Source organism: Nyctereutes procyonoides, unplaced genomic scaffold (genome assembly GCF_905146905.1).
Source record: "Nyctereutes procyonoides isolate TBG_1078 unplaced genomic scaffold, NYPRO_anot_genome, whole genome shotgun sequence".
Taxonomy (NCBI): domain Eukaryota; kingdom Metazoa; phylum Chordata; class Mammalia; order Carnivora; family Canidae; genus Nyctereutes; species Nyctereutes procyonoides.
Window position 1 is genome coordinate 25,947,073 of NW_026575122.1, and position 27,804 is coordinate 25,974,876.

Here is a 27,804-nt window from a genome sequence, read left to right on the forward strand (position 1 = left end):
TTCATGGAACTGTGTATTCTGAATGTACAAGCAATTCAAACTTTAAAAAAGTTCAAACCATCAAAGCTTTAAAAACAGAAAAGTCTTCCCAAGATGGTATGTTGTTTTCTGTTGTACCAGAAAATTATGAATCAGTACACCATTTATGAATGTCTCCACATTTTACTGTAAAATCCCTTAGCTTAGGGCATCCTTCTAAAAATTCATCAACTTCTCTCACACCTCAAAAATTAACCCAGCTTTGTGAGATGTGATGCTACTGTCCGTAAAATCAGAATAAGGAGTCAAGGTATTTACCTACATATAATACACCCCAACACATTTGCACACGGCAGCACACACGTGTGAGATATACTCAGGCTAGCCATAGGGAAGGAACTTGGCCGATGGCTCATGTTACCTCTAGAATAAATGTGATTTTCAGACAGGAGACTGGGGAGAGCCTTCCATTACCTTGCGACCTCCAAACGAAGCCACAGCCTCAACTCCAGTCCAGTACTGGCAACACCACCCAGAGAAGCTCATCTTCCAATCGTGTGATTACAAAGCTTTTGTAAGTTACTATGAATTTAGTATTTGGGTGCCAGTGGGGGGAGCGGATGCACTTCTGGCTTGTTCACGTTCATAGTGAAGATAGACCCAACTGTCCATCACTGAAGCTCCCAAAGAGTTCTCCCCTTCTCTATTTCTTAGAGTAGCCTTTAGATACAGAGAAAGTCCAAGTAAATAAACCTTTGTAATCCCTTTTAATCTTGTGAGGTTTAAGGTCTGTTTTGCCTTCTTCTTAGACGGTCATGTATTTTAAAATGAAATGTGATAAAGCCCAATCTTGGAAATGAATGGAAACATAAGACATATAGACATCAACACTCATTCACCAATGGTCTCAAATCATTGGCGTCTACCACCAGGGTTTTTTTTTTTTCCATTAGGATCATACTCCCGGGTATTTTTTTTTTTCTAATAGGAGAGAGAATTAGGCTTCGCTGAGAATTGCGGGTAATATGAAAAGGTAAATGTTGAAAAAAAAATGCCATAGGTGTGGGGACAGGTGTTGTCATGACTATAGCAGTAAAAGTAAAATCAGCTCTTTGAAAAAAAGAAATGTTTCAATCAGGACAAACTTCCCCAGTAACTGAAAAGACAAGGATTTCTCCGAGATCATTTTCCTTAATTTAATGAAGATGTGGGCATTCTGATGGTCATAAAGCAATTTCAGCCTTTTTCTTTCCTTTTTTTTTTTCCTGTTATCTATACCGCTTTTACTGTCTACTTACCGTGAAGCATTGGATTTATTTCGGCAGTAATCCCAAAACTGGGATTGAAATGCCGCCTTTCTTGGAGGCCCTTTAACCATCCCTCAGCTCCTGGGCCTTTGGGAGCACACCGCGCTTCACCTGGGCCCTTCCTCTGCATGCACGCCTGATTCCCAGCTGTGGTTTTGCAGCGTGCCTGGGTTCCTTACGTCATATCGAAAAAATAATTTTTTTTAATTCACTTTTTAAAAAAAGACACATAGAGCACTTTCTTTCTCCCTTCCCCCCCACCTCCACCCCACTCCCACCCTCTCTCTCTCTCCTTTTGGAAGATTAGGGTGGGAAAAAATGACAAAAGAAAGGGACCCTATTAAAGCTTCAAAAAGTTGAAGAGGAGTCAACTGATGGAAAGACAAAACAGACATTTTGCTACAAACTCTTTGCCCCCCCACCCCTACACCCAGCACAGCTTGGAGTGTGAGTGGTGTTCTGTACCAAAGCAGTTTTGGATCGATCATTTATCAGCAGAGTGATTGGTAATTCCTGGGAGACTTTCTCATTTCTCTCTTACCACCTGTCTCCTATCCAGCCCCCCAGTGTAGGTCTCCACCAGGAACTGGGCTCTTTCCGTTCTGCAACAACCCGAGATGCCATTCTCTTCTCCCTGCAGGTTCCCAATTCATGCCCGCCCCATCCTCAGGTGGATCCACCACTGGGCGCACAGCTGTGAATGAAAAGACCCCAAACTGCACCTCCGCCTGAGAAGGGGCCTAATGCTAATTACCTAGGCAGCCAACTCAGCCCAAATGGAGTGCATGTCGCTTAGCTTCTCAGCTGTCTCATACAACCCTGTAATTACGTAGAGAGTAGCGTGATTTATTTTTGCAGACATTGCTGCCTCAAAAAAAAAAGGCAAAACGTTTTTAGATGCCCCCATTTTGCAGTTAAATATGATTTGAAAGATGGCATCTTTAGAAAATGCTGCAGTTTTATTATAAAGAGCAATTTAGAGCTCTCAGAACTGTAGTTAATTCTACAGCATTCTCTCTCTAAAAGCATTTATTTGTTAGGATTAGTTACTGTTAGTTCTTTAAAGTTATTCAACGACTTTCAGCCAGGAAACTCCGCCGGTAGGACTTCCACACTTTGGTTTTAAATTGCAACTCATATTTATACTCTCTTTTTCATAAATCATTTAATTGCTTTGTATTTTAGTATTTAGGTTCTATGCTGATAAAAGAGCTCAGAGGGACAGAATCAACCCAAGATGCCTGTGCAAAAATGCGGGTAAGTTTGCCAAACAATTTTATTTCTAGTCGCTGAAATACTAAATACCGGGTATGGTTACAAATTGCCACTTTTCAAATGACTATTTTCTTCATCTGCTGGTCCGCTGAATCACATTGCTGTTACATAAAAAGGTGTTTAGGCTTTGTTCGTGTTTATGCCTGAGCTTATCTCACTGTGGCATGAGTTGATGTCTGTCTGACATATTTATGTATTTATGCCAAGATGCATATTTAAAGATTTAAAGTTAATTGTATGTACGTTGGTCATTCTTCAGATTCAGAGAACAAAGGTCTTTAGTGAACTGCATGAAAATGCTTTAAACACCTACCTGCCAATCTGAGGCTATCTACTACTGTAAAGACCATCAGTTAACTAAAAAATTATCAATTGCTCAAGTATTGAGAGCATATTATATAAAGCTATCATTCTTTATGAGGTCTCTCAATTCTGGGTTTTTGTTTTTGTTTTTTAGTAGAAGAAAAAAAGTTCCACTCTGAGTAAATCATGTAAGGGCAATGTTGACAAAATGGCAGTTGTCAATGTCTGTGATGAGTGGCTGCTGGATGCTTATGCATCCTACTCACACTACACATCCACTGTAGCTCGTGTGTGTGTCCCTTGTCCTTGCTTCCTCTGTAGCAGGTGTATAGAGGTTATAATGACACCTGACTGACCATACAGATTAAGAACTATAGACTCATCCCATATAGCAACTAACTAGAGTCAAAATTTAAGATTGTTAGCAAGTGAACCCTAACTCTTATTTATGGCCAGTTACACATTTTCATTTATTTTACATGAGCAGCATCGGGGTGGGAGGGTGGAGGAAATATTTAAAAGCATATAATTAAACTAAAACAGCTAGGAAGGCAAATATGTCATATCGATGGCTCGTGGAAAGCTAGTATATGTGAATCTTCATGAAATCGAGACCTCAGTACATGATCGCTGATTTAATATTCGGATCAGTTCCATAGCAGAAGGATTGAAACTAGTTGTCTCTCTGTTTGACATAGAGTCATACTTCTTTTGTCCATGCCAATGACTCGTTATCCCAAGTACTGTATTTGGATGAAGAAAGCTGTGAGAGGTGTCAGGAACTCTCTGTTCTGGCTTTGTGGCTGCTTCCATTGCCTTGGAGATCACTCTTAGTCATCCTAATAATAACCATGGATATTTACTGACTAGTTGATATGTGCCAGTCTCCTGTGCTGAGCTGAATGCTTTGCAGGTCTATCCCACATAATCCTACCTCAAACCTAGAGATTAGTATAGCCCCATCTCTGTTTTACATTTGAGGAGACAGAGGCTCAGAGAGGTTAAATAACTTTCCCAAGGTCATGTAGTGAAGAACTTGCCAAGGTGGGACTGGAACGCAGGTCTTCCTGACTCCAGAGACCAAGCATTTAACTACTATGCTCCCCCTGCTTCTCCTGGGACATGAAGACATTGGACTAGACACCCATTAGGGGTCCTCGTTCGTGATTTTGTAATACCAGGAATCTTGTATTCTGAATGTATATCTGATCTAAATTATGTCACCAATGAACAATAAGAAAATGGGAACATCTTTCAGTCGTCAAGCCTCATGATAATTTTAGAGCTATTTATGAACATGTCTAAGAAATTAATTTGGCATCTTGATTTAATACTATTAACTCAGTTATCTGAGTCCAGCTACTTGAATGCTATAATCAGCATAAATAGTGCATAGAGTACAGAGCACCATTTAAAACCAGATTTGTGATTTGAATTCCAGTCAATTTCTTGAAATTAAGTGGATCTGAAATTCCATTCTGATAACAACAGGAAAGCCATTTTAATAGTTTCGGTGGAAAATAATTTAGTTAAACACTTGTCTTTTGCTTAAAATGAAAGAGAAAATGCTGTTTAGAAGCCATTCTCCTGTTCTTTCGGGGCCATTTTTCTGGTTTGCTGCCCTTGGTGTTTATTTGGGGTCGTTTACATGAAAATTGGAATTTTATTGATTCTTAGAATATCACAAACTCTTATTTCCCATCTTGATTAAATAAATATCAGTCTTTGGTTCAGTAGCTCAAGTTGCACTCACTGGATTCACTAGAGCTTTTCAGAACTAGAAGGGCAGGCGTGCTCTGTTGTCTGGGACTGTCGTGTTGTGAATTAGAACTCTCACCAACTAAAACGGTGTGGCTCTCAACTTGCAGCTAATTTTCAGTTCAAACCTCAAGTTGCTGTTTTCTCTGTTGTCAACATGGCAGGTAACATTGCAGCCAAAAGTCTCAGAATAATCAAACCTACCCTGAGGAAAATACTTTAGGACAAAGGTGATCTTAAAAGTTGAAATATAGTTAATATCAATTAGACCAAAGTACCATAGATTAAAACTTGACCTGGTTTACTCTTTTCATGGGGAAGAAAAAAAAAAGACCTTTTCAATTCAATGGTATGCATTTTAGCTGAAATTAAAATTTCTTTCCCAGTAAGAAGTAAATCAGTATGGTGCTTCATTCTGAGAAGTATCTCTTCAATGTACTCTGTTCACAAAGAGGACTAAGATCTGGCCCCTTGCTCCCACTGAGGTCACAGTTCAGTAGAGTCCAACGTATTAACATTTTAATTCCCCCAGAGTAGGATAAGTATCGCTGGAGAGGAGTCTTTATGTTTCTACCCACCTGCAGGATCATGTCCTCCGCAGGCATGGTCTCCTAAAATCTGTTATTAGTACTGATGACGGTTAATACTTGAGAGCTGTCTGCCAGGCCTTGCCCACGTGATTATGTGCATTAATTCATTTAATCATGAGGTAAGTATTGCTATTGTCCACACTTTACATATGGGGGAATAAAGACCAACAAAAGTTAAGCAGCTTACTCAAGGTCATCCTGCCAGCAAGTGTACAACCAGCATGTGAACCAGAGTGATCTACCTTTACCACCAGACTCCAAATCCTAGGCTTTCCTCCCCCCCTCTGCTGAGCCAGGGGACCATTTGTTGTCCTGAGTTTTAAAATAGCTGAAAATAGGGATCATCTGTGTTGAGAAACAGCTTTAAGAACCTTCAAATACTCTGTAAAATTAGCTAAATTAAGCCATGTAGGTACAGACATATGTAGTAATTTGGGGTACACATTCCAACCTGTTAACCTAAATAAAAATTTCAGGAGTGTTTTTATTGCATCCTAAGCAACTATATTTTTTTCCTCCACAAGACTTAAACAATGTGCCTTGTTTGCCCCAGCACAAACCAAACACAGTCTTACCTCGTCAGAAACATCTGGAGTGTTTGGTAGTCACAATCGGTTATTTCTAAGTTTATCTAAACCTATGTTTATTCATCTCTAAGGTCCCCTCCAGTTCTGAAGCAAAGATAATTCCACACTGATGTCCTGGTCTTTAGTTAGACTCCTATTATTTCAATCAAAAAACAGGCCGAAAGCTGGCCTGGTGTGTGCGACGACAGTAATCCACATCATGGTACGATATGGAATCACTGCTGTCCCTGTTCAGGTTAACTAGCAACCACTGACCTTTTCACTGTCTCTGCAGTTTTGCCTTTTTCCAGAATTCGTGTAGTTGGAATCATACAGAATGTACCCTTTCCAGACTGGCCTCCTTCATTTAGCTGAATGCTTTTAAGCTTCCTCCTGACATGTCTTTTGTGGCTTGACAGCTCTTCCTGTCGCTGGGTAATTTCCCGTGTATGGATGTACCACAGTTTGTTTATCCATTTCCCCATTGAAGGCAACCTCAGTTGCCTCCAGGTTTTGGCAGTTCTGAAGAGAGGTTCTATAGACACTTGTATGCAGATTTTCGTCTTAGGATTATTTTCTCCTGGTTCCAAACCCTCTTGAAATTGTCTTCTCAATTGTGTTTGGTAAAGAAGAATCAATAGAAACTTGCATCAAACCCTGACCTTTTTTTTTTTTAAGTAAAACTGCAATTTCTGTCTTATCTTTAAGCATTTTATGTCATAAGAGCCTAAGAGATTAGAGACGCCATGATATTGAGGCACACTTCTAGGAAGATTGATTTCTGTGAATTATTTCGCTCTTCAGTAGTACAGCTTGGCCGCTTACTTCCTTGACAGTTTTACCGGCATTTCTAGTTTAAAATTAAAATCTGAAGACCTATATTAGTGATGTGTGAGTGGTAAGAGATACCTATTTAGTTTGGACATATTTACTGCTGCCGTTCAGGTTACTGGTTGGGTTTTCTAGCTAAATCTATGTTCAGAGACAATCTTCATTTTTGAAAGGACGCCTGAGGGGAAGCATTAGCTCTGGGAACCTGAATACATGATGCCCCCAAACGTGTTCCCCATAGAACACGGAACCTTCGTTCCGTCACCCTCCCGGTCACACTGTGCAAGCACCTGGCTCCTCAGGCCCTGTGTACCTTAGAGGGCAGGAACCATGTATAGGTATCCCAGGCCATGCCATCACCTATCTCCCTTTTAAGGTGGTTTTGATGGTTCACTAACATAATGCCTGTAGAGGGCCATCTACTTCAGTAAAGCATCAAAAACACGTTGACTTCTTCCTCCAAACATCTGAAAAACAAATGAGTGGATGGATAGATTTGCTTTGAATTATTTCATTTGTTTTTCCTCAATCCTAATGTCCGTGTCCTAGTTGTTTCTCTGGTTTTCCATGCTCACAACATGTCAGAGAGTATTCAAGATCTTAGGAATCCGTGTGCACTCTTATTTCCAGTGTTTAAAGGCCATTGCCAAAAGGGAGAGAAAACATTGGGAAACTGTACATAGGATGGCAAGATATAATTTGCGGTTTTGCATTTTGGAAAGGTAGCTTATTCCTAAGTCAAATGGGAGTTTGCTCACCTCTTTAAATACTGTGTCCACAAGACTGAACTTTACAAAGCAATAAATACATTGCTTTGGCCTTTGAGTGTTCTCTTTGGTATAAGTAACTCCCACTTCAGAGATTCTAAGACGTTGGGTGGTTGGTGAAATGAAGGATTTGCTCTGGCTAGACGAGGTTCGGCCCTTCCTTTTTGCCACCCCAGACGCACACATACCCCACCCCCAGCCCTGAATTTTGCTTCAGGGTATGATTATCGCTAATATACAAGATTCAGTCACTTCCCTAATTAGATGTGCCATTAAGAAACATGTGCTGCTGGAAGAGGCAGGCCATTATATTCAATTTAACACTGTGAAATCTGACTTTCTCCAATCCCGTAGTTGATTAGTATTGTTCACAGGTGTCTCTGCTCAAGGAAATTTCTTTAAAAAAAAAAAGAAAAATATCTGTTTTCAACTAAATTAGGTAGAAATCTGCCTTCTTGATGCAAGATAGGAAGTATTTCAAAATTATTTTTAAGTCAGGGATAAGCAGCTCTTCTGGCACATTTAGGTTTGGAAATCTTTATTTCCCAAAGAGCTTAGATGGTTCTGATACCATAGCTCAGGTTTCTTGTTCAGCTTGTTCCCTTGCACGTGTCTCATTTTTAAACTTCCAATCTGGAGGCACCTCTAAAGTTGAATTTTCAAATACATAGATTTCCCAATAATTGTGCCCTGGCTGCAGTGTGAAGGCTTTCTTCTGTGCTTGTGAGGAAACAAATTCACGTTAGAGAATGGATTGGGAAGACTGATAAAAAGATTTTAGAATTAGATGGAAATGTCCAGAAGCCTCTTTGATCTTAGAAGACACTCCTGTAGGAACACCCTCACTACTCCACATCACTGAAGGGTGTCGTGGGCCTCCTCTGTCTTTATTTCCCACTTGTGTAAAGTCACGTTTCGCTCCTTCCACAACTCCCGTCTATGAAGAGTTGTTGTTCTCAGAAATCGTTCCCGGGACTACTACTTAGGAACCAGGCTGCGGAGAAAAAAAAAAAAAAACAAAACAGAACAAAAACTTGCCAACCACTGTTTTTTTTACAAGTATCCATTTGCCCACATTTCAGGGAAAAATCACATATTTCAACTTCCACCCTCTCCCAAGTACTGCCCAAGCTGGTGAGTACAGGTGGAAGCCAGCTGATGAGAGCACACATAAGAGTAACACAGCCTTTGGGACACTCCCCTGTACGTGGACTGTTGTTTTGTGTTTCCCTGGGGGTCCTCTCAAAGGAAGACTCAAGAGCCCCCATCCTCTTGTCCCATGCTCTTCAGACCCAAGTTCTCTTACTGCTGTTTGTTTCTGTTGCTCTGGTTCCTGCTGCTTCCCCATGAAACACCCTCACTACTCCGCAGCATTGAGACTTCAGCTAAAGGACTAAGTCCCACTTTGTCCTCAGCTTTCTTCCTAAACACATTGAGTTGATTGCCATCGGTCCAGATGTATCGCTCTGCTCCACATTCATTGCTGCAGCCACCATGTCACTGCTGCCCCAGCATGCAGCCCAGAAATGGTTCCGTGATGCTCACAGATCTTGACTTTACTTCCACTCCTTTTTGCTAGTGTGGAAAGCAGCTAAGTGAAAGCATCCATCCTCAGAATAAGTGTAATAGCTCAACTCTCCTGGGGCTCACAACGGGCTAGGCACTGAATTACGTAATCCTCACAGGCCTCCAAAGTAGATGCTGTATTAACATACCCATTTTACAGATGCAGTAACTAAGACACAGAGGTTGAACACCCTGACCCATAGTGCAGCCAGGACAGGAATCCAGACACGATCTTCTGTGCTCCTCTTCACTGTGGTTCAGAGCCTCCTGGAGGAAGGAGCTTGGCAGCGGGTCCCTGCATTAATTCAAGATGACCACACACATGCACACTCTGAAGTTGGTCTTCTATGTGATGGATTAAACAAGTTGGTGTGTCTTTTTCACATGCTTAAAATTGGCTTTTTAATTTTAAAAAATCATACATTTTTAAAACTTCGTATTTTATTGTTACAGAGGCAATACACATTTATTGTTACCCAGTTTAAAAACAGAGATACAGAAAGGAGAAATAAAAGCAATTGTGATTTTATCACACAGAGATGGTAAACACCTGTCTGTTAACAGTTAACACCCCGCTCATATGCAGTCCTCCAGGCTGATGAATCACGTATCCATAGGCATCCTTTTCCTACAAAGAAACAGAAATGTTCAGTGCCTGCTGTTTTCTGTTTTCTGATCTATTTTTAACCTAACAATATATTTTAAAATGTGTTTATTCCAATATATATTCATCTTCAGCATTACTTGCAGTGGTTGAACAATATTCCAATCCCAAACTGAACCAAACTTACTTAACCTGTTCCCCTTGTTGCTCGTTAAGTCGTTTAGAGTCTTTCTACGTTATAATCGATACTGTGGGTGACATCCCTAGACCTACATCTTTTGCAACCAGCCTGTTTTTTTGTTTGTTTTTGTTTGTTTGTTTGTTTTTTGGTTTTGTTGGTTCTGTTTTTGGTTTTTTGTTTTTAGAATGAGCCACTAAATGTAGAATGGCTAGGTTAAAAGGATACACATCTTGAAACTCTGGGTGAATATTGCCAAGTTGCCTTCCAAAAAGAACTCGTTCCAGTTTACATTCCCAGAGAAGTGCACAAAAATGTGTTGATGTTTGCTTGGCACATCTCTCATGGGCGTGTACTTAGTATCCTGGATGTAGTCCTTGTTGAGGAAGAAACTTGGGGAACCTTTATGAGACACCATACCTCTTCAGCACAACCCCTGGGCTTATCATCTCTGTCCTGTTAACATCTGTTCAAGAGGTGACTCCAGAATCTGTCTTTATGACCTGAGCTCTTTATGTGAAGAATGTTTTTTATGCTTTACAAGCTTCTGAGAAAATATGGAAGATTAAATAATTCTCGTTGTTTGCTTTGAAAACCAAGAGCTGCAACTAAGCATTAACTGAGGGTTTTTTGGAAATCACTCATCAAGCAGAGGATAGTGTGTTTCGATAAATTAACTTCTCTCTGAATTAACGTAGAGTGCAGTACAACTGGGTTTGTGTGCATAGCAGTGGAGAACAGTTCTGACTGTGACTTTCAGTCAAACATCAGCTGTGTTTTTAGGGCAGAAGTTCTCATGCTGTGGTAGCAGCAGCAGCATCTGGAAATTTGTTATAAATGCAGAATCTTAGGCCCTGCCTCAGACTCACTATCTTAGTGTGCCCAGGCTCCTGTAATAAAAATATCATATTACAGAAGAAATTTCTAAGTGGTTGTGAAGCCTGGGAAATCCCAAGGTCAAGGCCCTGGTAGATTTGGTGTCAGGTGAGGGCCCTCTTCCTGACTCATTGACTGTCGTCTTCCCTGTACCCTCTCATGGTAGAAGAGGCCTCTCAGGAACACGCTAGCCCCGTCCAGAGCTCTATGCTCACGGCCAAGCTCCTCCCAAAGGCCCCCCCTGCTAGTATGTGGGGCATTAGGATTCAACATCAGAAGATTGAGAGATCGCAGGCATTGAGTTCGTGGCACCTACTGAATCAGAAACTCTAGGTGTGGAGCCCAACGATCTATTATATACCAAGCCTTCCATGTGCTCCGAATGCCTGCAAAACTTTGCCTTGGTCCACTGGACATTCCTCTGCGAGGCCTGCTCTAGAGCTAGGCTGCCCTAGAAGAAACATGGTGCCTGGAAACCACCCAGGGCCAGACCAGTAGAGATGCAGGGCATTGCCCCATGCTGGGCTATGTCTGGCCAGGGTGTGGGAGTTGCACGTGGCAGGACAGTGGCTGTGTCTCATGCTGGAGGAGTTGTCTGAATGGCCACCTGCCCATTGTCTGCTCTTGACACACGCTGTGAGCCAGGCTCTGTATTCACCCGGCCCTCATTGTCGAGTTCTCATGACTGGAAAAGCCCTTGAGAGGTCACTTAGCCTCCTTTCCCTGCCAAATGAGACTTACCCCTAAGTCGTTAGTGACAGAGGAGAGTCCATACTATGTTTAAAGACGTCTAGAGGGAGAAACTTCCCGGCTGCCCCTCGTGATCTTCCTGCCCCCTTGGGAAGTGTTTCCTTCTCATCTCGGTGCTGGCCATTAGAACCAGTTTCCGCTTACGAAAACAAACACCTTGCCCTTCTCTCCTTGAGGCTGACAAATCACAAAGGTCTGTGAAGCTTCCTTGTCCCATAGGAATCTCTTGGCACACCTCCAATCACTTTTGTGGTTCTGCAAGTTCTTCCAAGGCCTTTGTGCCTGGCTCTGGGCGCCAGGACTTTCTGAAAAGTTTGCTGAGCTCTTCATGCATTGAGAAGCCGCTACTGTGGTGCTTCCTTACAAAGCTGGCTTTGTGCTCGTTACCATACATTATTAATTTGTTCATTCACTTAAAAACCATGGACTTCAGCAGCTGTTAGATTGAACCCTATGAAATTGCGGATAGTTAGCCTTTTTTTTTGACCCATAAAATGGCCATGTTGTTGGGTTCACCCTAAGACCATGTGCTAGACATTATGGGGGAGACAAGAAACAAATCAAGGAACGTGTGAGCTGTCCTCAAGGAATCCCCCGCATAGCGAGGGAAACAAACCACCCCAAGACCCAGGGCAGTGAACACCAAGGGACGACAGCAGAGGTGCCCAGGGTGGGCCTGGGGAGCAGGAGCTAGCCATCCTGCCAGGCTGGGAGGCCACGCAAAGCTTTCCCAGAAAGTGACATTGAAACTGAGTTCCAAAGGGTAAATGTGCACTTCAGTTGGCTGATCAGTGATCTGCTCTCTACCTCTTATAATCTCTGTAGCATAACTGGTGTCGCTGAATACATAATGCAATACCCCTGGCTTTGTGCATTTTTTAAACGGTTTGTAAGTTACTCAGGGCTACCAAACATAACTGTTTGATCCCATTTTAATTTACTTGCTGAAACTGAATATAATAATGAAGCTTTGAAATGCACTGAAAGAAAATATTACGTGGCAAAATTAATCGTTATTACTCAGCACCGAATATCTAACTAGAAAGTACTCCCAGATAGCCACGTATTGGTTAAAACTATACTCTAAGTTGGATGGCAGGAGACCGTCCAGAAACCACTCCCCGGTCCGTGTTTAAAATACACTGGAAATGAGCAGGGTGTTGTAGGAATGCAAGGTCAGTAGCATCCGCCCCATGGGCTGCCTTGCTTTGCTCCCTCTCTCTACTGGTTCTGGGGCCCACACGATTCTCATTAGGAACGTAAACATCACTCCAGACTCAGATACAACATCACGGCTCATAACTGAAGTGCTCCCCATCACAAACCTCTTTGCTCTCACACTTACGAAAGTCACGCTCTGAGACGGGAGCATCCCTGCAGCCTCAAAAGGATCTTCTCGGACTGTTGATTCCGTGTGAGAAAATGAAAAACTGTTTCTTTTCAGGGCATGTTATACAGATAAAATAAAAGCATCAATGGCCATTTCTGCCTTGATACAAAGATTCCAAACAGTTCGTGATTTATAAGACACAATACTACTTTCTTTGGTGAACTCAAAAATCCCTCTTTAAAAAAAAAATTCTAAAAGTATCCAGTTACTTTACCTGTTAGCAGTATCTCAGGTGCCCACCTGTAGATTAGGAGGGCTGTACGACCCCTATTCAGTGTAATACTTGTAGATAATACAAACCCAAGGGCTAACCATGAGGCTGGCTTTGCATTTAAGATTCAAAAGTGGCATTTTATTTTAGGTTTCAGAAATGTAGCATTCCCATATAACTATCATTTCTCTTGGATAATAAAAGGATGATGATTTTATTTGGGGAAATTGTGAACAAAATGCAAGTGACTATCACTATAGTGCCTTTAGTAGGAGAGCAAGATGCTATAAAGGCTAAGTTCATTTGGGGGGGTGGTTACCTGGGAGTCTTCAGCTGCTAAGGTATCCCGAGGTCCTCATTACAAATGTCTCTCCAGTAAAGCTGGCACCAAAGAGGGAGGGAATTGGAGGACTTGGGGAAGCCTCAGAAATCCCACAGAGTGTGGCCCTAAGAAAACAAAAAACAAGAAACAAAAGAGAATCATGATGTAAGGTTTGCCTCGAGCATTCTCCTGAAGAAAATTCTGTTTACCCAAGTATATAAGGCTTGAATGCTTAACATGAACATACAGGGGTGTAGTAACCATCCAGAATCCCAGCAAGGCCTGCAGAGAGTTCATGGAGACCAACATGGCCCCAGAGCAAGCACTTGGTAACCTGAACCGTGATGTCCAGCCCGGGGGGCCTCTACATATTCGTTGTCTCCCTCTGCGTTTTCAGCTTTTCCTTAAAGTAGCGCATGAAAAGGCATCTTTGACAGCTCGGTTGGTCCCAGTAGGGCCAACAGAGGACCCCCGCAGGGGCTGGATCGCCATCTCTCACAGAATCCTAGGTGCCTCACCGGGGAGCCTTGCTAGAAGGCGGGCCAGGTGCCGCTGGGCCCAGCTGGGGGCCTCATCTTCTCGTCAAGGCCCGCAGTGCGGGAGACGCAGAGTTGGGGCTCGCGGCTGGGATGTGTGCACCCCCCGACCCCCCACCCCTCGCCCCTGGCCCGGGTTCCCCCTGCAGCCCAGGCCTCCGCTGAGGAGAGGGGATTCTGGGCCAGCCACAGAAGATGCTGCGAAGATGGTAGCATCCTTGTCCCAGGACAGAAATCACCCCCATGCCTTCCTTCCAGGCCTCTGGCCCCTCCATCCCGGTCGCTGCCCCGCGGTCCTGTGTTCCCTGCTCTCCTTGCCCCGAGCTGCTCTCAGTCCCAGCAGCGCCCACGTTGTCGCGTTGCTCCAGCCGGGAGCGTCCCCGGTGAAGGTGGCAGCCGCTGCGTGTAGCCGCCCCCGCCGGGCGTCCGTTCCGAGGCCCTTTGGCGGCCCTCGCAGCACCGGCTGCTCCCGCTGGCCGAACCTCCGGAGGCTTCCCCTGGGGGCGAGGCGCCCCGTGCTGTGACGGCCTCGGGCCTGCCCTCCTGACCCCGTTCCCCGACCCCCAGCCCGGGCCTCCGCCGCCCGCCCCGCTGCTTGGAAACGTCCGGGCGCCGCAGCTGGGCCGCCGAGCCGCCACTTCCAGACCCTGCCGCCGGCCTCCTCCCGCCGCGTTCCTCCCGGTTTCCAGGCGAGCGCGTGCCGCTCCTCGGGCGCAGCAGCCTCCCCGCCCTCCAGGCACCTGAAGGCCCGTCGGTCCCTGGAGGCCAGCCCGCCGGCCGCGGGGCCTGGAACGGAGCGACAGCCCGACAGCCCGGCCGCTGTCCCCGCCGAGCCCCGGCGCGGGTCCCAGCTTCTCGGCGCGGCGCCGCGGGCGGCCCACAGGCCCGAGGTGGGCCCCGCGTTCTCTCAGCCGGGAGCTGCGCGTTGCACCTTCGCAGCCGCTGAGTGGACCACAAACGGCTTTGCTTTCTTCCTTTTCTGGGGTTTTCCTGACGCTAAACGGGGCGTCGGTGTTTTCATCTTAGGTTAGCTGCGCGGGTCTCGGTCGTAGTGCGGGCGGCCGGGCTGACGAGGGGCGGGACGCGGCGGGGTGCGAGGCTCCTCAGGCACGCCCCTCACGCACGCCCCTCACGCACGCCCCTCACGCACGCCCCTCACGCACGCCCCTCACGCACGCCCCTCACGTACGCTCCTCACGCACGTGCGGCGGCCGGCCCAGGCCCCTGTGCTGCCTTCACGTCGCCGCCGCCGCCGCCGCCATGTTGGCTCTCCTGGCTTTACCTTTGATTTGTCTTGCAGCTTTTTAAATAGTTGCTTGGATAAAGCATTGGAAGGATAAAAGTATCCAAATCTTTTTGGCCGTCACAAAAGGAGACTGGCAAGTTGGGGTAGTTTTAAAAGTAGCTAAAAGCACTTAGAAGAGCTGCTTTTGTCTATACTGCATGAAAGAGTCAATAAAGACTAGTAACGCTCTTACCCGTTTGCCCTGTCTTTGAAGCAGGTGTCTAGCTCTCCAAAAGACGTAGCAAAACACGGTGGAACCTGAAACACCTTTTCCATGGCTCAAGTGAAAGGTGCAACGTAATTATTATGAGTTCAGTGAGGTTCATTCACACTATCCAAGTAAAAGCCTTCTTTAATTCTGGTCACATTTTAGGGTTTAAAAAAACAGAAAGTCGGTATGTTGGCAAATTGGACTTAGATAAGGACAGAAAAAAAAAAAACCCACAGAAAATTGGGTAATGTTCTCTCTCAGTTACTTTAATATCCGTAAGGCAGGTGTTTGCAGAACATGGTCGTGGAAGGGGAAGCCGTGGGGGCGGCAAACAGGGAGGAGGAGGCGGGAAAAGGGAGAGGCGGGGTCTCTAAAAACCCACAGCAGTTCCCGCCATAGCAGTTTTGCTGCATCCTCGTCCGCGTTCCCGTGCGAAGCCCGTTCTCCGAGCCCTTTCTCGGGACTTTATGCTGTTGGTGATTTATTGAAATGGTTTCCTCACCTTTTTGTGTATTTTCTCTCCTGCTTTGTTCCTCCCTGTCTTATCTGGAAACTCCATCAGGCTAACTGTCAGGTAGGTTCTTCTCAATATGTAACACGGTTATCTGGAGGCCCCAGAGTGGGAAATGGGAGTCCCCAGACCATTGGTGACCTGTGACAGATGATAAAGCCACCCAGAAAAGGCCCATCCTAAATTGTGGAGAAACTCTCCGCAGAAGCCGCAGGTCTCGGCACGTTAGGCCCGTGTGGACGTCCATCCTAAGGCCTTGGCCTAAGGAGGTGTAACAGCTCTCGGTGATAAAGTAGGTTACCTGGACTGTCTGGTCCTGCCGTGGCTCAAAACAGAGTGTCCCCGGAGGGCCTCGTTGTCGCAGGGCCGTACTATCCCACCCTGTGTGGTTGCAGCCATGGTGCCCTAAGCATATCTGTTCTTACGGATTTGGCCAGGTTCTGGAAAAATTCACAATGATGTCTTTTAAACCCCTATTTCCAGCTACATATTCAGACCAGTATGGTGCCATGAGAAAGGAGTAGCTAGGAGAAAGGGGGAGTGATAGCATCTATTTTGTCACTGCACACCTCACCCTGGGAGTTCACTCTGATGTGGCTTAACGCCAGTCAAAGGGTGGTTACTTGAAAGTGCAGTGGGAGACAGAGCTGTTCATGCCCCCCCTTTGGTGTCCTGGAGAAGACATACCCTTCACCCATGTGAGGCTGCAGAACAAGCTCTTTACAGACCCCCAAGTGCAAGACAGACACTTTAGAGGACCAAACCGTAGCTAAGCCCAAGAGAAGAGAGATACACATTTAAATCAGTGTGTTTGGTGTGTGTGTTGTTTTTAAGTTGGGGGCTTATTTTTACCTTTCAAGAGGAGAAATTAATGTGCTTCAGTTGCCATGCAACACAAACCACTCTTAACAGCTTTCTAATTTTAATTTCAGAAGTCTACAGAGCAAATGAAGAAGGTCCCCACTATTATTCTCTCGGTCTCTTATAAAGGAGTCAAATTTATTGATGCAACAAATAAGGTGAGTACCGCGTGTCTCTTTGGTTTAGATACCTGATAGGCACCTGGGTGTGTGATCTAAATTCCTTTTGTTCCCCTCCTGCTCCCCCGCGCCCACCTTTCTGCTCCCTGAACACAACCGTGGACACATACACGTGCACACACTTGTACATATATACAGGAGGGCACATTTCCCCTGGAGGTCTGGAGGACTTCATCTAGGATTCCTATATGTATTTTGCTTTTTCTGTGGCATCTTCTCTAATAGACTTTGGCTACTTAGTATCCAGCATTTCCCCCTCGGATTAGAGAACATTACAACAGGAATAATTTTTAAAAAGGCACATTTATAATGAAAATGCAGCAATCTCATTGTTCCTCCGCCAGAGGAAATGTTACTGGCTAACAAGGCCTGGGGCATTTGTCTTCCCATTTTTCTAGAGATGTATAGATCCTTTCTTTGGATGTGTGTAATCAGCACCGCACCTGACGCAAGGAACACATTCTCTGACTTCTGTATCTTATAATTGTGTCTGTTCTCAGCTCTTGAGATGGAAGAGAGGCCTTCAGCTGTATCGTTTTGTTAAGAGGCACAATCAGGGAAGAAGCTGAGGCCCTGCTGTAACTCTGCTGTGACTTTGTGCTCACGGTGGGAGCATGGGTCATGGGTGCTGTGGTCCAGTGTGAACAGCAGGGCTGCGTTTTACCTAAGTGTTCCGGAGTTCCTCTTTGGCGAACATGACCATGTCTGCACTAGACTAGGATACTCGGGTGTGACCATTGTCCCTCTCCATCAACAGCCAAACCTGACCGGTCCCTCCTCACAGCACCCCCCAGATGAATGCGTGTTTTATTCCTATAGCCTCCCAACTGATAAATTGTAGGAAGAGGGGAAATGAAGTGATTCTCACTGGTGAATACCATTTATTTTCTGGGCCCCCTACCCACTCACACCCCCCACACACACACCTGTACTCCATTTTAGAGAATGGGACTCAAAGTCATGAAACAGGTGAACTAAACAATAGTAACTTAGGGCCAGGAGCAACCGGACTTAAGACACCAGCAGGGAGCTCCATGGGCAGGGACTCTTGGGTGGCTAGAATATCCCCCAGCATCTGAATCAACCAATCTGGAGTTCCCCTGATTTGTTTGATAGAACCAAGGAGATTGCTGTATCAACAGTTAGACAAGCCCAGGCTCCCCAGATCGACTTAGGCGAGCAACCTCCCAATTTTAGAAACAGTTCTGAAACTGAAGCAGAAAGCTCATAACCCAGCATGATCCTGTAGGCAGATGATGTCCAAGGTACAGAGTCGGGTGCCATGTGTGGAATGATAGTGATATGTCATCAATAGTTACTATTGTGGGATTACAACTGTGGAGATTCTCATCAGAAAAAAATATCGATTGGAAAAAGAAAAAAAAAAATCCCGATTGGTCTGCTTTTTTATAAGTTGGAAGCAACTAGTTACTGGTGCACAAACTTCCTTTCTCCTGAAATGATAGTTGATTTTGAAGGTTTCAGGACTTTATAGGACTCTTATAGACAACATCATGGCCATCGCTGTTGCTAAATTTCAAGAAAGGCTTTGGCATTGGGGTTTTTTTCTCCCCCTTACCTGAAGCAACCCTCTCCCATTTGCATTTGAAAACTGTGAATGGCAATATATTTCTAGTAGAAGAGGTCGATATTCCCTTAGGTTAACCACCTTCACAGTAGCAGACTCTGATAATTTCTAAACAAGTGGCATTTGACCTGAGACATTCGCAGTCATCCTGTGAAGCTGGTGGCGTGACGGGATGTGTCTATATTAATAGCACCCTCTCTAATCCACTGTGCACGATCAGAGAACTGAGAGGGCTCCATCAGTTCTGTTGCATTCGGCTCACAGCCACTCTGAGGCCTGTACCTCTGGATCCCCCCCATACCCTGAGGACATGCGTCTGCTTCAGTCGCCAGTAGTGGGATGAGTTATCCAATCCACTCACCAGTCCCTGTTCTGCGGAAGCGGAAGCACTGAGAAACACGCCCAAGATGATTCTGTGCAAATGAAAGCACTAAAGAAGGCCAGCATACCTTCCCAGTTCCTGGAGTGTGGTCCTGAACGTAGTTTCAGAATCTAGGGTGGAGGCCACATGCCTGTGTTGGTGGTGGGCAAAGCCGACCTTTCCATAGCCACATGTGCCTGGCGCTTGTCTGGGAAGGGGGGGTAGGGGGGAGACGTCACTGACTTTGACATCCCGGGGCCCTGCAAGGTGGCTGATTGGCCCTGACCCAACAGTGGGTGGGGACAGAGTGGGTGATTCCAGGCCACGGTCTGGTGGTGGGGGTATGAGAAGACCCAACAGAGAGACTGAGGTGGAACGGTGAAGGAATGCAGGGTGCCCGGCCGTGCTGGGGGGCTTAGGCTGCAGAAGGCTGAGCAGCAGCCCCCCTCGTCCCACAGGCTCACGGGGCCACTGTGGAGGGGCCGTGCCCAGGTCATGTGCTGAGGCCTGGCCCCCAGCAGTGCACCTGCCCTGTGGCAGAGGCCAGCCCACCCCCCGCCAATGCTCATCCTGGGTTGAGGCACGGGGTAAGCTCAGGAGCCCTGCTTTCACTGTGTGTAGGGAGTTTGTCCCCTGGGAGGCCTGGTTTTAGTGGGCTTGGCACGGGAAGCACTGGTGGAAGGGATGCATGTTTGGGGACCCCGTGGGTGGGGTGCGACTGAGGTGCTGGCCACCAAGTCTGGAAGAGGGCACCCCCCTGAAGTTGCACCTCCACATTCATACTGGGTGCTCTGGGCACGCCCCACCCCTAACAGCCGACCGCTACCCCAGGGGTCCCCGCTCCACTGCAAGGGTGAAGGTGCCCATGGAGGTGGAGGTGCTCACAGAAGGAGGCAGGCCTGGGACTTCTGGGGGCTGGTCGTGGGGAAGGACCCGGGCCTGACCCCCACCCTGCACCCTGATCCAGCATGGCCTGGGCACCGGGGAGCCCCAGCACTGCTCTTCCCCACCGTGACCCCATTCCACAGGACAATCAGCCTCCAGCAAGGCGTGTCTTTCCTTTCCTTGAATCCCTAAATGATGGTTCCTGTGATAGAATAGGGTGGCCACACCTTAATCCCTTGACCCTGGGACCCCTTGTAGTCAAGGTTAAAGTTAACATAAGGTGAGGACCTGAAAACATGGAGATGATCCTGAATTATCCAGGTGAGCTCAGTGTTCTTGAATCCCTAAGTGACTCAGCTGCCGGGGCCCAGATGGGCACTAGCCAATGTGGAGCCTAGACACTTAGGAAACGAACAACCTCTAATCCTGATTGAAGAAGGGAGAGCAGAAAATGGCCAAGGAATAAAAACGGAGCTTGGAACAGACCTCATCCGGAGATGTGGAAGATAAGGCCCGTGGGCTTCCTGCCCATCCACGGCCAGGGGTAAGCCCAGCGTGGCCTCCTGCCCACAGGTGTCTGAGAGTTCGGTTACAGACCTGTCTTCAGACCAGCAGGGCCTTGCTGGAGGTGATACAGTCCCTGCATCCAGCTCTTGGTTGGCAGGGGGCTGCGTTTTGCCTTCCCGCCCCGACCCCCTCCTCGGCCCTCCCATCCAGCTAAATTTGGAACAGTGCGGGCCTGGGCCTTGGTGTGTGTGTGTGTTTTTGCTTCTGGAAAGCCAACTTCACATAGGCTTACGCTTTTTTTTTTTTTTATTTACGATAGTCACACACAGAGAGAGAGAGAGAGAGAGAGAGAGAGAGGCAGAGACATAGGCAGAAGGAGAAGCAGGCTCCATGCACCAGGAGCCCGACGTGGGATTCGATCCCGGGTCTCCAGGATCGCGCCCTGGGCCAAAGGCAGGCGCCAAACCGCTGCGCCACCCAGGGATCCCCAGGCTTACGCTTTTAAGCACAAAATAATCCAGAACATTTGTTTAAACAAGTGCCCTCTTTTTTTTTTTTTTTAAATAGCACATACTTCTTCTCCTAAAAACTTTGACTCAAATGAAGAGCCCATTAGGCATGTGTGCCGTTCTCCTCTGCATCAGCCTCTCCACGGGCCACCTCCAGGCAGCCCTCGGCAGGGCTCCCACCCATTTCAGATGCTGTCTCTATAGCAGGTTGCATCCTGCCAGAGAAGGCCCAGCCCAAGGAGGAGACTCAGGAGAAGAGCCCTGCCTGTCAGGCCAGCAGTGAGGGAAATGGGGAGAGGCCGACTCCCAGGCCCCGCCACTGCTGCATCACACACCGTCCTGACAACCTCTCTGTTAATGGGCTGGACCAGATGCTTCTATTCTACACCTACCAGCCATGCACCTTCTCAACATGTGATGCAGAAGACTGAGCTGCCCAACCTTCTATCCCAAAGAAGGGATGGCAGGAGCCCCTTCCCACTCCTGTTGAGCCTTTTAAAAGCTCTAGTCTCCTTAGAACATGCTTGGACATGGAGGCCGAGCAACAGGAGAGGAGCCCATCTTAAATGAGAAGCAGCACCTGTACCTCAGGTGGACATCCAACCGTTCATTTATGGAGGAGCCACTAACTGAGGTGTGGCAGGAGGTGGAAAGGATGTGTCCCCCCTTGGCATCTTCTCCAAGGAGGGAACCAGCCACCCAGTCTCCAGCTGTAGTGTCCTTGGTCTGAGACGCATCTTCCGCTCAGAGAGCTGGCCTCACCGTTGTGTGAAGGTAGACAGAGTAAGGGCAGCGTCTCAACGGAGATCTCAGGGCGTCGCCACATTCCAGCCCCGTGGATGGATCAGCACATTCCCTTCAAAAATACCGCCCTGCATCTGCTATCCATATGGATTCACTTAACAGCGTATTTTTAAAATGCCAGTAAGGATGATTAAATATCAGTTATTCTTCACCAAGTATGGAATACCTTAGCCTGCCCTCCCTCTAGACCACACGGCAGCAGAGAAATAAAAGTTCCAGTGGCGGGACAGGAGGCCGGCTTGGGAACACGGAGCAGTGCAGAGGAGGGCAGGCCTCAGCGCACAGCTCAGCAATGACCCTGGGCTCCTGGGGAATAGAGGTGGGGGCATACAAGAAATTGGGGAAGAGCAAGAAAGTAGGTCTTCGTCCACTTGGGCTGCTATAACAAATTACCAGACTGAGTGGCTTAATAAGCATTTATTTCTCACAGTTCTGGAGGCTGGGAAGTCCAAGGTCAAGCCACCAGCAGATTCAGTGTCTGAGGAGAGCTCACTCCCTGACTCGTGGATGGCACCTTCCTGCTCTGTGTTCGCATGGCGGAGAGTGCAAACTAGGTTTCTCTTCTCTTGCAAGGGCACCAAGTCCATCATAAAGGCCCCATCCTCAGGACCTTATTGCCTCCCAAAGGCCCCCCTCCAAATACCATATCACATCACGGCTCAGGATTTCAGGATTCCTAAGAACTCAAGATAGGAATTTGGGGAGGACATAGGCATGCAGTCCATGATAAAAAGAGCTCTCCAGTGATCTACTCTACCTACTTTACAGTTTCACCCAGGGCCATGATGCCATCACATGCCACCAAAAATCCTTGAGAAGTGGCATCTTGTGCATTGGCTAGATTCAGGGAATTCAGTGCAATAAAAATCACAGGGCATTTTTCACTGTAAAACTTCTCAAGAAGTTGATCTTCTGATCTACTGTGTGCAGTAAACGATCTGAAGAACATAAAATGCCAATTTAGTTTTAAAAAATTGGAGCCAACACTCTATTTCTGGTGATAGTGGATCTGAGACAGGTGACCCCAAGTCGACACTCCCTGAGGTAATGGCAGCCCCTGATCAAGATGACGGTGGAAGCTCTTGGCACTCACTAACATCACCCCCGTGAAGACTGTAGATTCTTAAATTCATTTTAAGACTCACTAGTTCCTAATTTAGTTTTCTACTTGAAGAAATGCTATCTGAATGCCAGAAGAGGATCGTGACCTTCTATTTTGGAACAGTATCTTGCAGCAGAATGTTATTTGTTTATGGGATTCAAATTTCAAATTGACTTATTTCTGACAGAATGCTGCATGTAGTGTCAACATGCAGGGCCACAGTGAAGAATGTCCTAATTTAATTTTCTTTTATGTGTTAATTCTGTAATTGCTTCCCAACCATACAGCTCAGTCGAGTGAGGAACATGCAGTACTTGCTGGGGGTGCTGGCAGGGAAGGACATTTTGTAAGCATTTTTAGGCTTTGATGGGTATACGTGGAACATTTTATTGCCAACAGGTTATTTAAGAGCATGCAATTAAAAAGTAATTAGCGTAACTAAAGTATTGAGGGTTTTAGAACTGTGACAACTGCAAAAAACATAAATAGGTTGTTTATAAGATAAAAAAAGGATTGCATGATTATGTGAATTTTTTTTCTTTTTAATACATCTGTGTATCAAAAGAGTTTTCTAGCAGGCTTTGCAGCAGCCAACATGATGCTCCTTGGTTACTTTGTGCTTAGGGATAAAGGCACTTAAACCTTTCTTCACTTACCTCCCACCAGTTACTCTTGGAGGCACATTGGGATGAGGGGGCTGGCAGGGAGATGGTATGAAGAAATGCTAGAGAAAAAAATAAAATTATGTTAAACAAGGAAGAGTGAGGTGGAGATGAGGGGCCCTGCGGTGTATGAAAGAGCCTGAGCTCCATGGCATTCGAGTTCTAGCTTGGCCACCTGCCCCACATAAGGCACTTACACTGAGTGCCATTTTCCCCGCCTGTAGGATGGTGATGACAGCACCCACGTAAAATCATGCACCATGGGTGTAATTAGTAAGGTGCTGCCATCCATGGGGCCCGACATCAAGCTGGGCGTCCAAGACCTGAATAAGGCAGGGTGATTGTTTCCCTGATACCACCTCTTCACCTTAGCGTCTGCTGGAACCTTCCAGAGAGAACACCTTGCACTGATGGTGGGGATGCAAACTGGTATAGCTATTGTGGAAAATGCTATGGAGGCTCCTCAAAAAAATTAAAAATAGAACCACATTATGATCCAGTAATTCCACTGCTGAGTATTTAGCCAAAGAAAACAAAAACATTAATTCAAAGGGATACATGCCCCCCCCATGTTTATTGCAGGATTATTTACAATAGCCAAGACATGGAAGCAGCCCAAGGGTCTGTCAGTAGATGGATGGATAAGGAAGGTGTGTGTGTGTGTTTGTACACATATATACACACACATATATATAATAGAATATTACTCAGCTTTAAAAAAGGATGAGATCTTGTCATTTGCAACAACATGGATGGACCTGGAGAGTATGATGCTAAATGAAACAAGTCAGTTCAAAAAAGACAAAAACCATGGGATTTCACTCATGTGGAGCTTTAAAAAAATAAATGAATAAACAAAAAGCAGAATCAGACTTATAAACACAGAGAATAAACTGAGGGTTCTCAGAGGGAAGAGGATGGAAGGATGGGCAGAATGGGAGAAGGGGTGGATACTGGCTTCCAGGCAAAGGCCCAGACAGGGAGTATGGTCTGTGACCCTGCAATCACATTCTGCAGTCGTACAGAGAAGCTGAGTCCCTGTGTTATACCCTTGAAACTAAGGACACATTGTCGACTAAACTTTAAGAAACTGTTTTCAGGAGAAAGCACCTTGATGCCTCACCTGTCCTCTTCCTCCTAGACCTGCCTTTGCTCCAAGGCAACAGGGGCAGGACATGGGACAGTGAGCCACAGGATGGGCAAGGGTCTGGAGAGCTCCTGGGGATGGAGTTTCTCCCAGCACGTGGAACGTGGTGGGTGATCCCTTCCAGACAGAATCCGCGGAAGGCAGTCCCGCCTGTCTATAGGTGTATGTGGGGAATGAGAACAGTAAAATGCTTAGGAACTACTTTTCTTTTTTTTGGAGAGTGCCACCCCAAGTGCTTCTGCTCACAGCACCTGGTGAGAACCACTGCCCCAGGATATGATGACATTAGGTTGTTTTTAATTCAATGAAAACATTCCTTCCAGACCTGGTGGACATGTGCCCACAGATAGCGTGTTGGGTCACTTTGAATGGTGTCAGTCTAGAACATTCTAGAAAGGGGGAAGGCAGCTGATTCCCAAGTCCTTTGCCTTGATTCTAAAATATGCTGGTTTGCAAAAGAAAACAAAGAGTATATTTCATTTATTCCAGAACATAATTGCCGAGCATGAAATTCGTAATATCTCCTGTGCTGCCCAGGACCCAGAAGACCTATCAACCTTTGCTTATATCACAAAAGATTTGAAGTCCAATCACCACTACTGTCACGTGTTTACTGCCTTTGATGTGGTGAGTAAGTTCTGTCTTTGGACAGATTAAATATTTCCCTGGATGGTACCTGCAGTGTGTGGAAAGCTCAACCTGCAGTTAAGATACTTGGTTTGTTTATCAAGTGTCAAGGTATGCCTCATGTGAGATATTCTGCAGACTGGGTTTTTCTGAGCTTTTTCTGTATTGTCCTTCATCCATTAAATTTAGAACTCCCCTTGTACTTGGTATCTGAACTGCTATTGCTCAACTACTAACTTCACTTTTCAGATTTGATAGGTTCCTGTCTTTCTTTGGTACCGAAATATAGTCAGGCCTGTTGGTTTCTCTGGTGGCAATTTCTAAATAGTAGGGCATCGCCATCTAGGCTCGTTGGGGAGAAACAGAAATTTCAGCGACTCATGCATCATCTGTGGTCTTCTGTATTACAAAGTAGTCAAGCAAATGAGACACCTACAAATGATAACTGGGAACACCAAGGTTTGATCCATTTGTGCATTCAGAAGTTAGTCTTAGGATGGCATACTTGTGGTATTACACCACTTGTAGTCCTGTTTGTCATTGAGTCTAAATATGAGCCCTTTACTATTGACTTGAGAAATGAAAGCAGTTCTAGAGAACAAGTGTTCCTCCAAGATAGATAGACGGATACTTTGATGTGGTACAAACTCTTGCAGACATTTCTAACATGGTACCTTGGGAGCTCTGCATTTGAAGCAGATAGAACAGATGTGGCTGCAACCATGAAATAATCTATAATCAGAAGAATTGTAAAATGCCACTTTAATTTGACAGCACCATTCTGTCCAATGTGTTTGAAATATGCATAATTAAAGAATTACCCGGAAAGGACAATATGATGGATTCCTGGGAGGCCAGCCCACACAGGTCCGTGTCATGGGGTGAAAGTCCTTGGAGCAGTTTTTGTCAGCCTCGCCTACCACCTAGGGACCAAAGACTACCATAATCCAAAATACACACCATTCTAAGGAACATTAAGCTCATGCCCAGAGCGTTTGTATCCTGCTGCCAGTGGCTCATCTCTTTCAATGTGTGAAGATTGAAAACAGGAAAGGATGTTCACATGCCTTTGAAGAAAATTCCTCCTATTTGGGAGATATGCGGAAAATAAGGTAAAAGTGATATGTGGCGACTATAAGACTACAAAGCAAAGCCCGCAGAGGCTGCTCTGAGTATCTAGCTGTGTCTGTTTGCATGAGACCAGCAGAGTTGATTAAAGTCATTTCAGCAGTAGTCTTGTGGTGCCTTAAACATTACTCGCGATTCTTGTGAAAGGTGGTTGTTTCTGTAAACAGCAGAAGTTCCCTTCTCTCCACACGTACTTTGGTTTGCATGAGACACCTTTCACTGTGGTAGTTGGGTGTCACAGAAAAGGATAGGCAGATGAGTGTCCACCCCCCAACGTGGCTTCCAGCTCCCTGGCCTTCAACCACTGGCAAGACTTTCCAGAGTCTTGATGTCCTCTGTCTGGAAACCAGGTACAGGGATTCGCGCCTCACGGTTTCTGTCAGGATTGAAATGAAGGTACATATGGAGTGTGCCTTGTAAATAATAGGTGTTCCATGTCAGCTCCCCCACACACACACACCTCTTCCCTCTCCTTGTCTACTGACATCACCATTGACAGCCTGGTTCCCTTTCAGCTAAAAGACATAAAATAGATTTGCCGCAAGTGTATTTGTGATACAGTTTCCCCACTGCTCTTGTAAAAGAACTGGAAAAAAAACAAAAGAAGCAATAAATAAACAAATAAATGATATAGAAACAAGAGAAAGAAAATATTGGCTCTACAGGCCTTAGAATGGTCTATTGCCTCTGTGCAAGATTTTCCCTGACCGTCCAAGTTAATACTGTGATACCCTTCGGGACGAATTCCAGCCTTTCATCGAGTACTGCGGCATTTCTTTCTAAATCGGTTTTTAAAGTAATATATAATTGTCCTTTGTGATCATCCCCCAAACACTGTCCTATATTCAAACTAAAAATGATTCTCATGGGCCATCTGCCCCCTTGAGGTTTTAGCAACACACACACACACACACACACACACTGAGGTGAAGTGTGGGGGAAAATAGTCAACTGTTTAGTTTTAGGTTCAACACGATGTCCCCGATACATTTAGAGGCATGTAGAGAAGTGCTTCATCTTTTATCTTTTCACCCAGATGTTTGATTTACTACAGACCTTCACAGGCTTAGGATTCCGGTATCAGCTCCAATGGATTTTTATCATACACCACAAATCCATCATTTTAATCCTCTCTAGGTGAACACAGTTTGTCTAACCTCAAAAATAGTAACGAAGGCCACCAGCCTTCACCGGGGCCTTTGAGCAATTTTGAGATGCGACAAGCTTTGCTTGCATCAAAAAAAAAAAAGCCTCTTTGAGCATGGATTTTGTATCTTTTTATATAGGGCAGTTCAATATTCAGTCCAGTCTCGAAACTTTAAAATTATTTTGATGTGAGTCATTCCCCTGAGCCACCCAAATGGAAAAAAAAATTTAAAAAGGCTGCCTTAAGTATACATTTTATCTTTTAGCTGGTACGTATGAGTACATACATATTTTTTTATTGCAGAGTTATTGCTTCTTTGACCCTTGTAAACCTTTTACAGGTCAAAAAATGTTATGAATATCTGCGATCATTGAGACAATTCAGTGATGTCTAGAACACTTCCAGTTAGGGAAAGTTACATTTGAAATTCAGAGTATCTTCTCATGGAAATCCTGTGGCCTGGAAAGGGAGGCCCAAGTCC

General features: G+C 45.6%; 1 protein-coding gene across 13 annotated transcripts in view; it reads left to right on the top strand.

The window, feature by feature from the left end:
* Window positions 1-27,804, top strand: part of ANKS1B (ankyrin repeat and sterile alpha motif domain containing 1B) — a 1,038,970-nt gene that overhangs the window by 985,073 nt on the left and 26,093 nt on the right. For all 13 annotated transcript variants that reach the window (XM_055336281.1, XM_055336283.1, XM_055336282.1 and 10 more), the window contains 4 exons: window positions 425-553; window positions 2,472-2,543; window positions 16,749-16,835; window positions 24,911-25,048. In XM_055336281.1, the coding sequence (XP_055192256.1) occupies window positions 425-553; window positions 2,472-2,543; window positions 16,749-16,835; window positions 24,911-25,048 (426 nt within the window). The remainder of the gene's footprint in view (window positions 1-424; window positions 554-2,471; window positions 2,544-16,748; window positions 16,836-24,910; window positions 25,049-27,804) is intronic.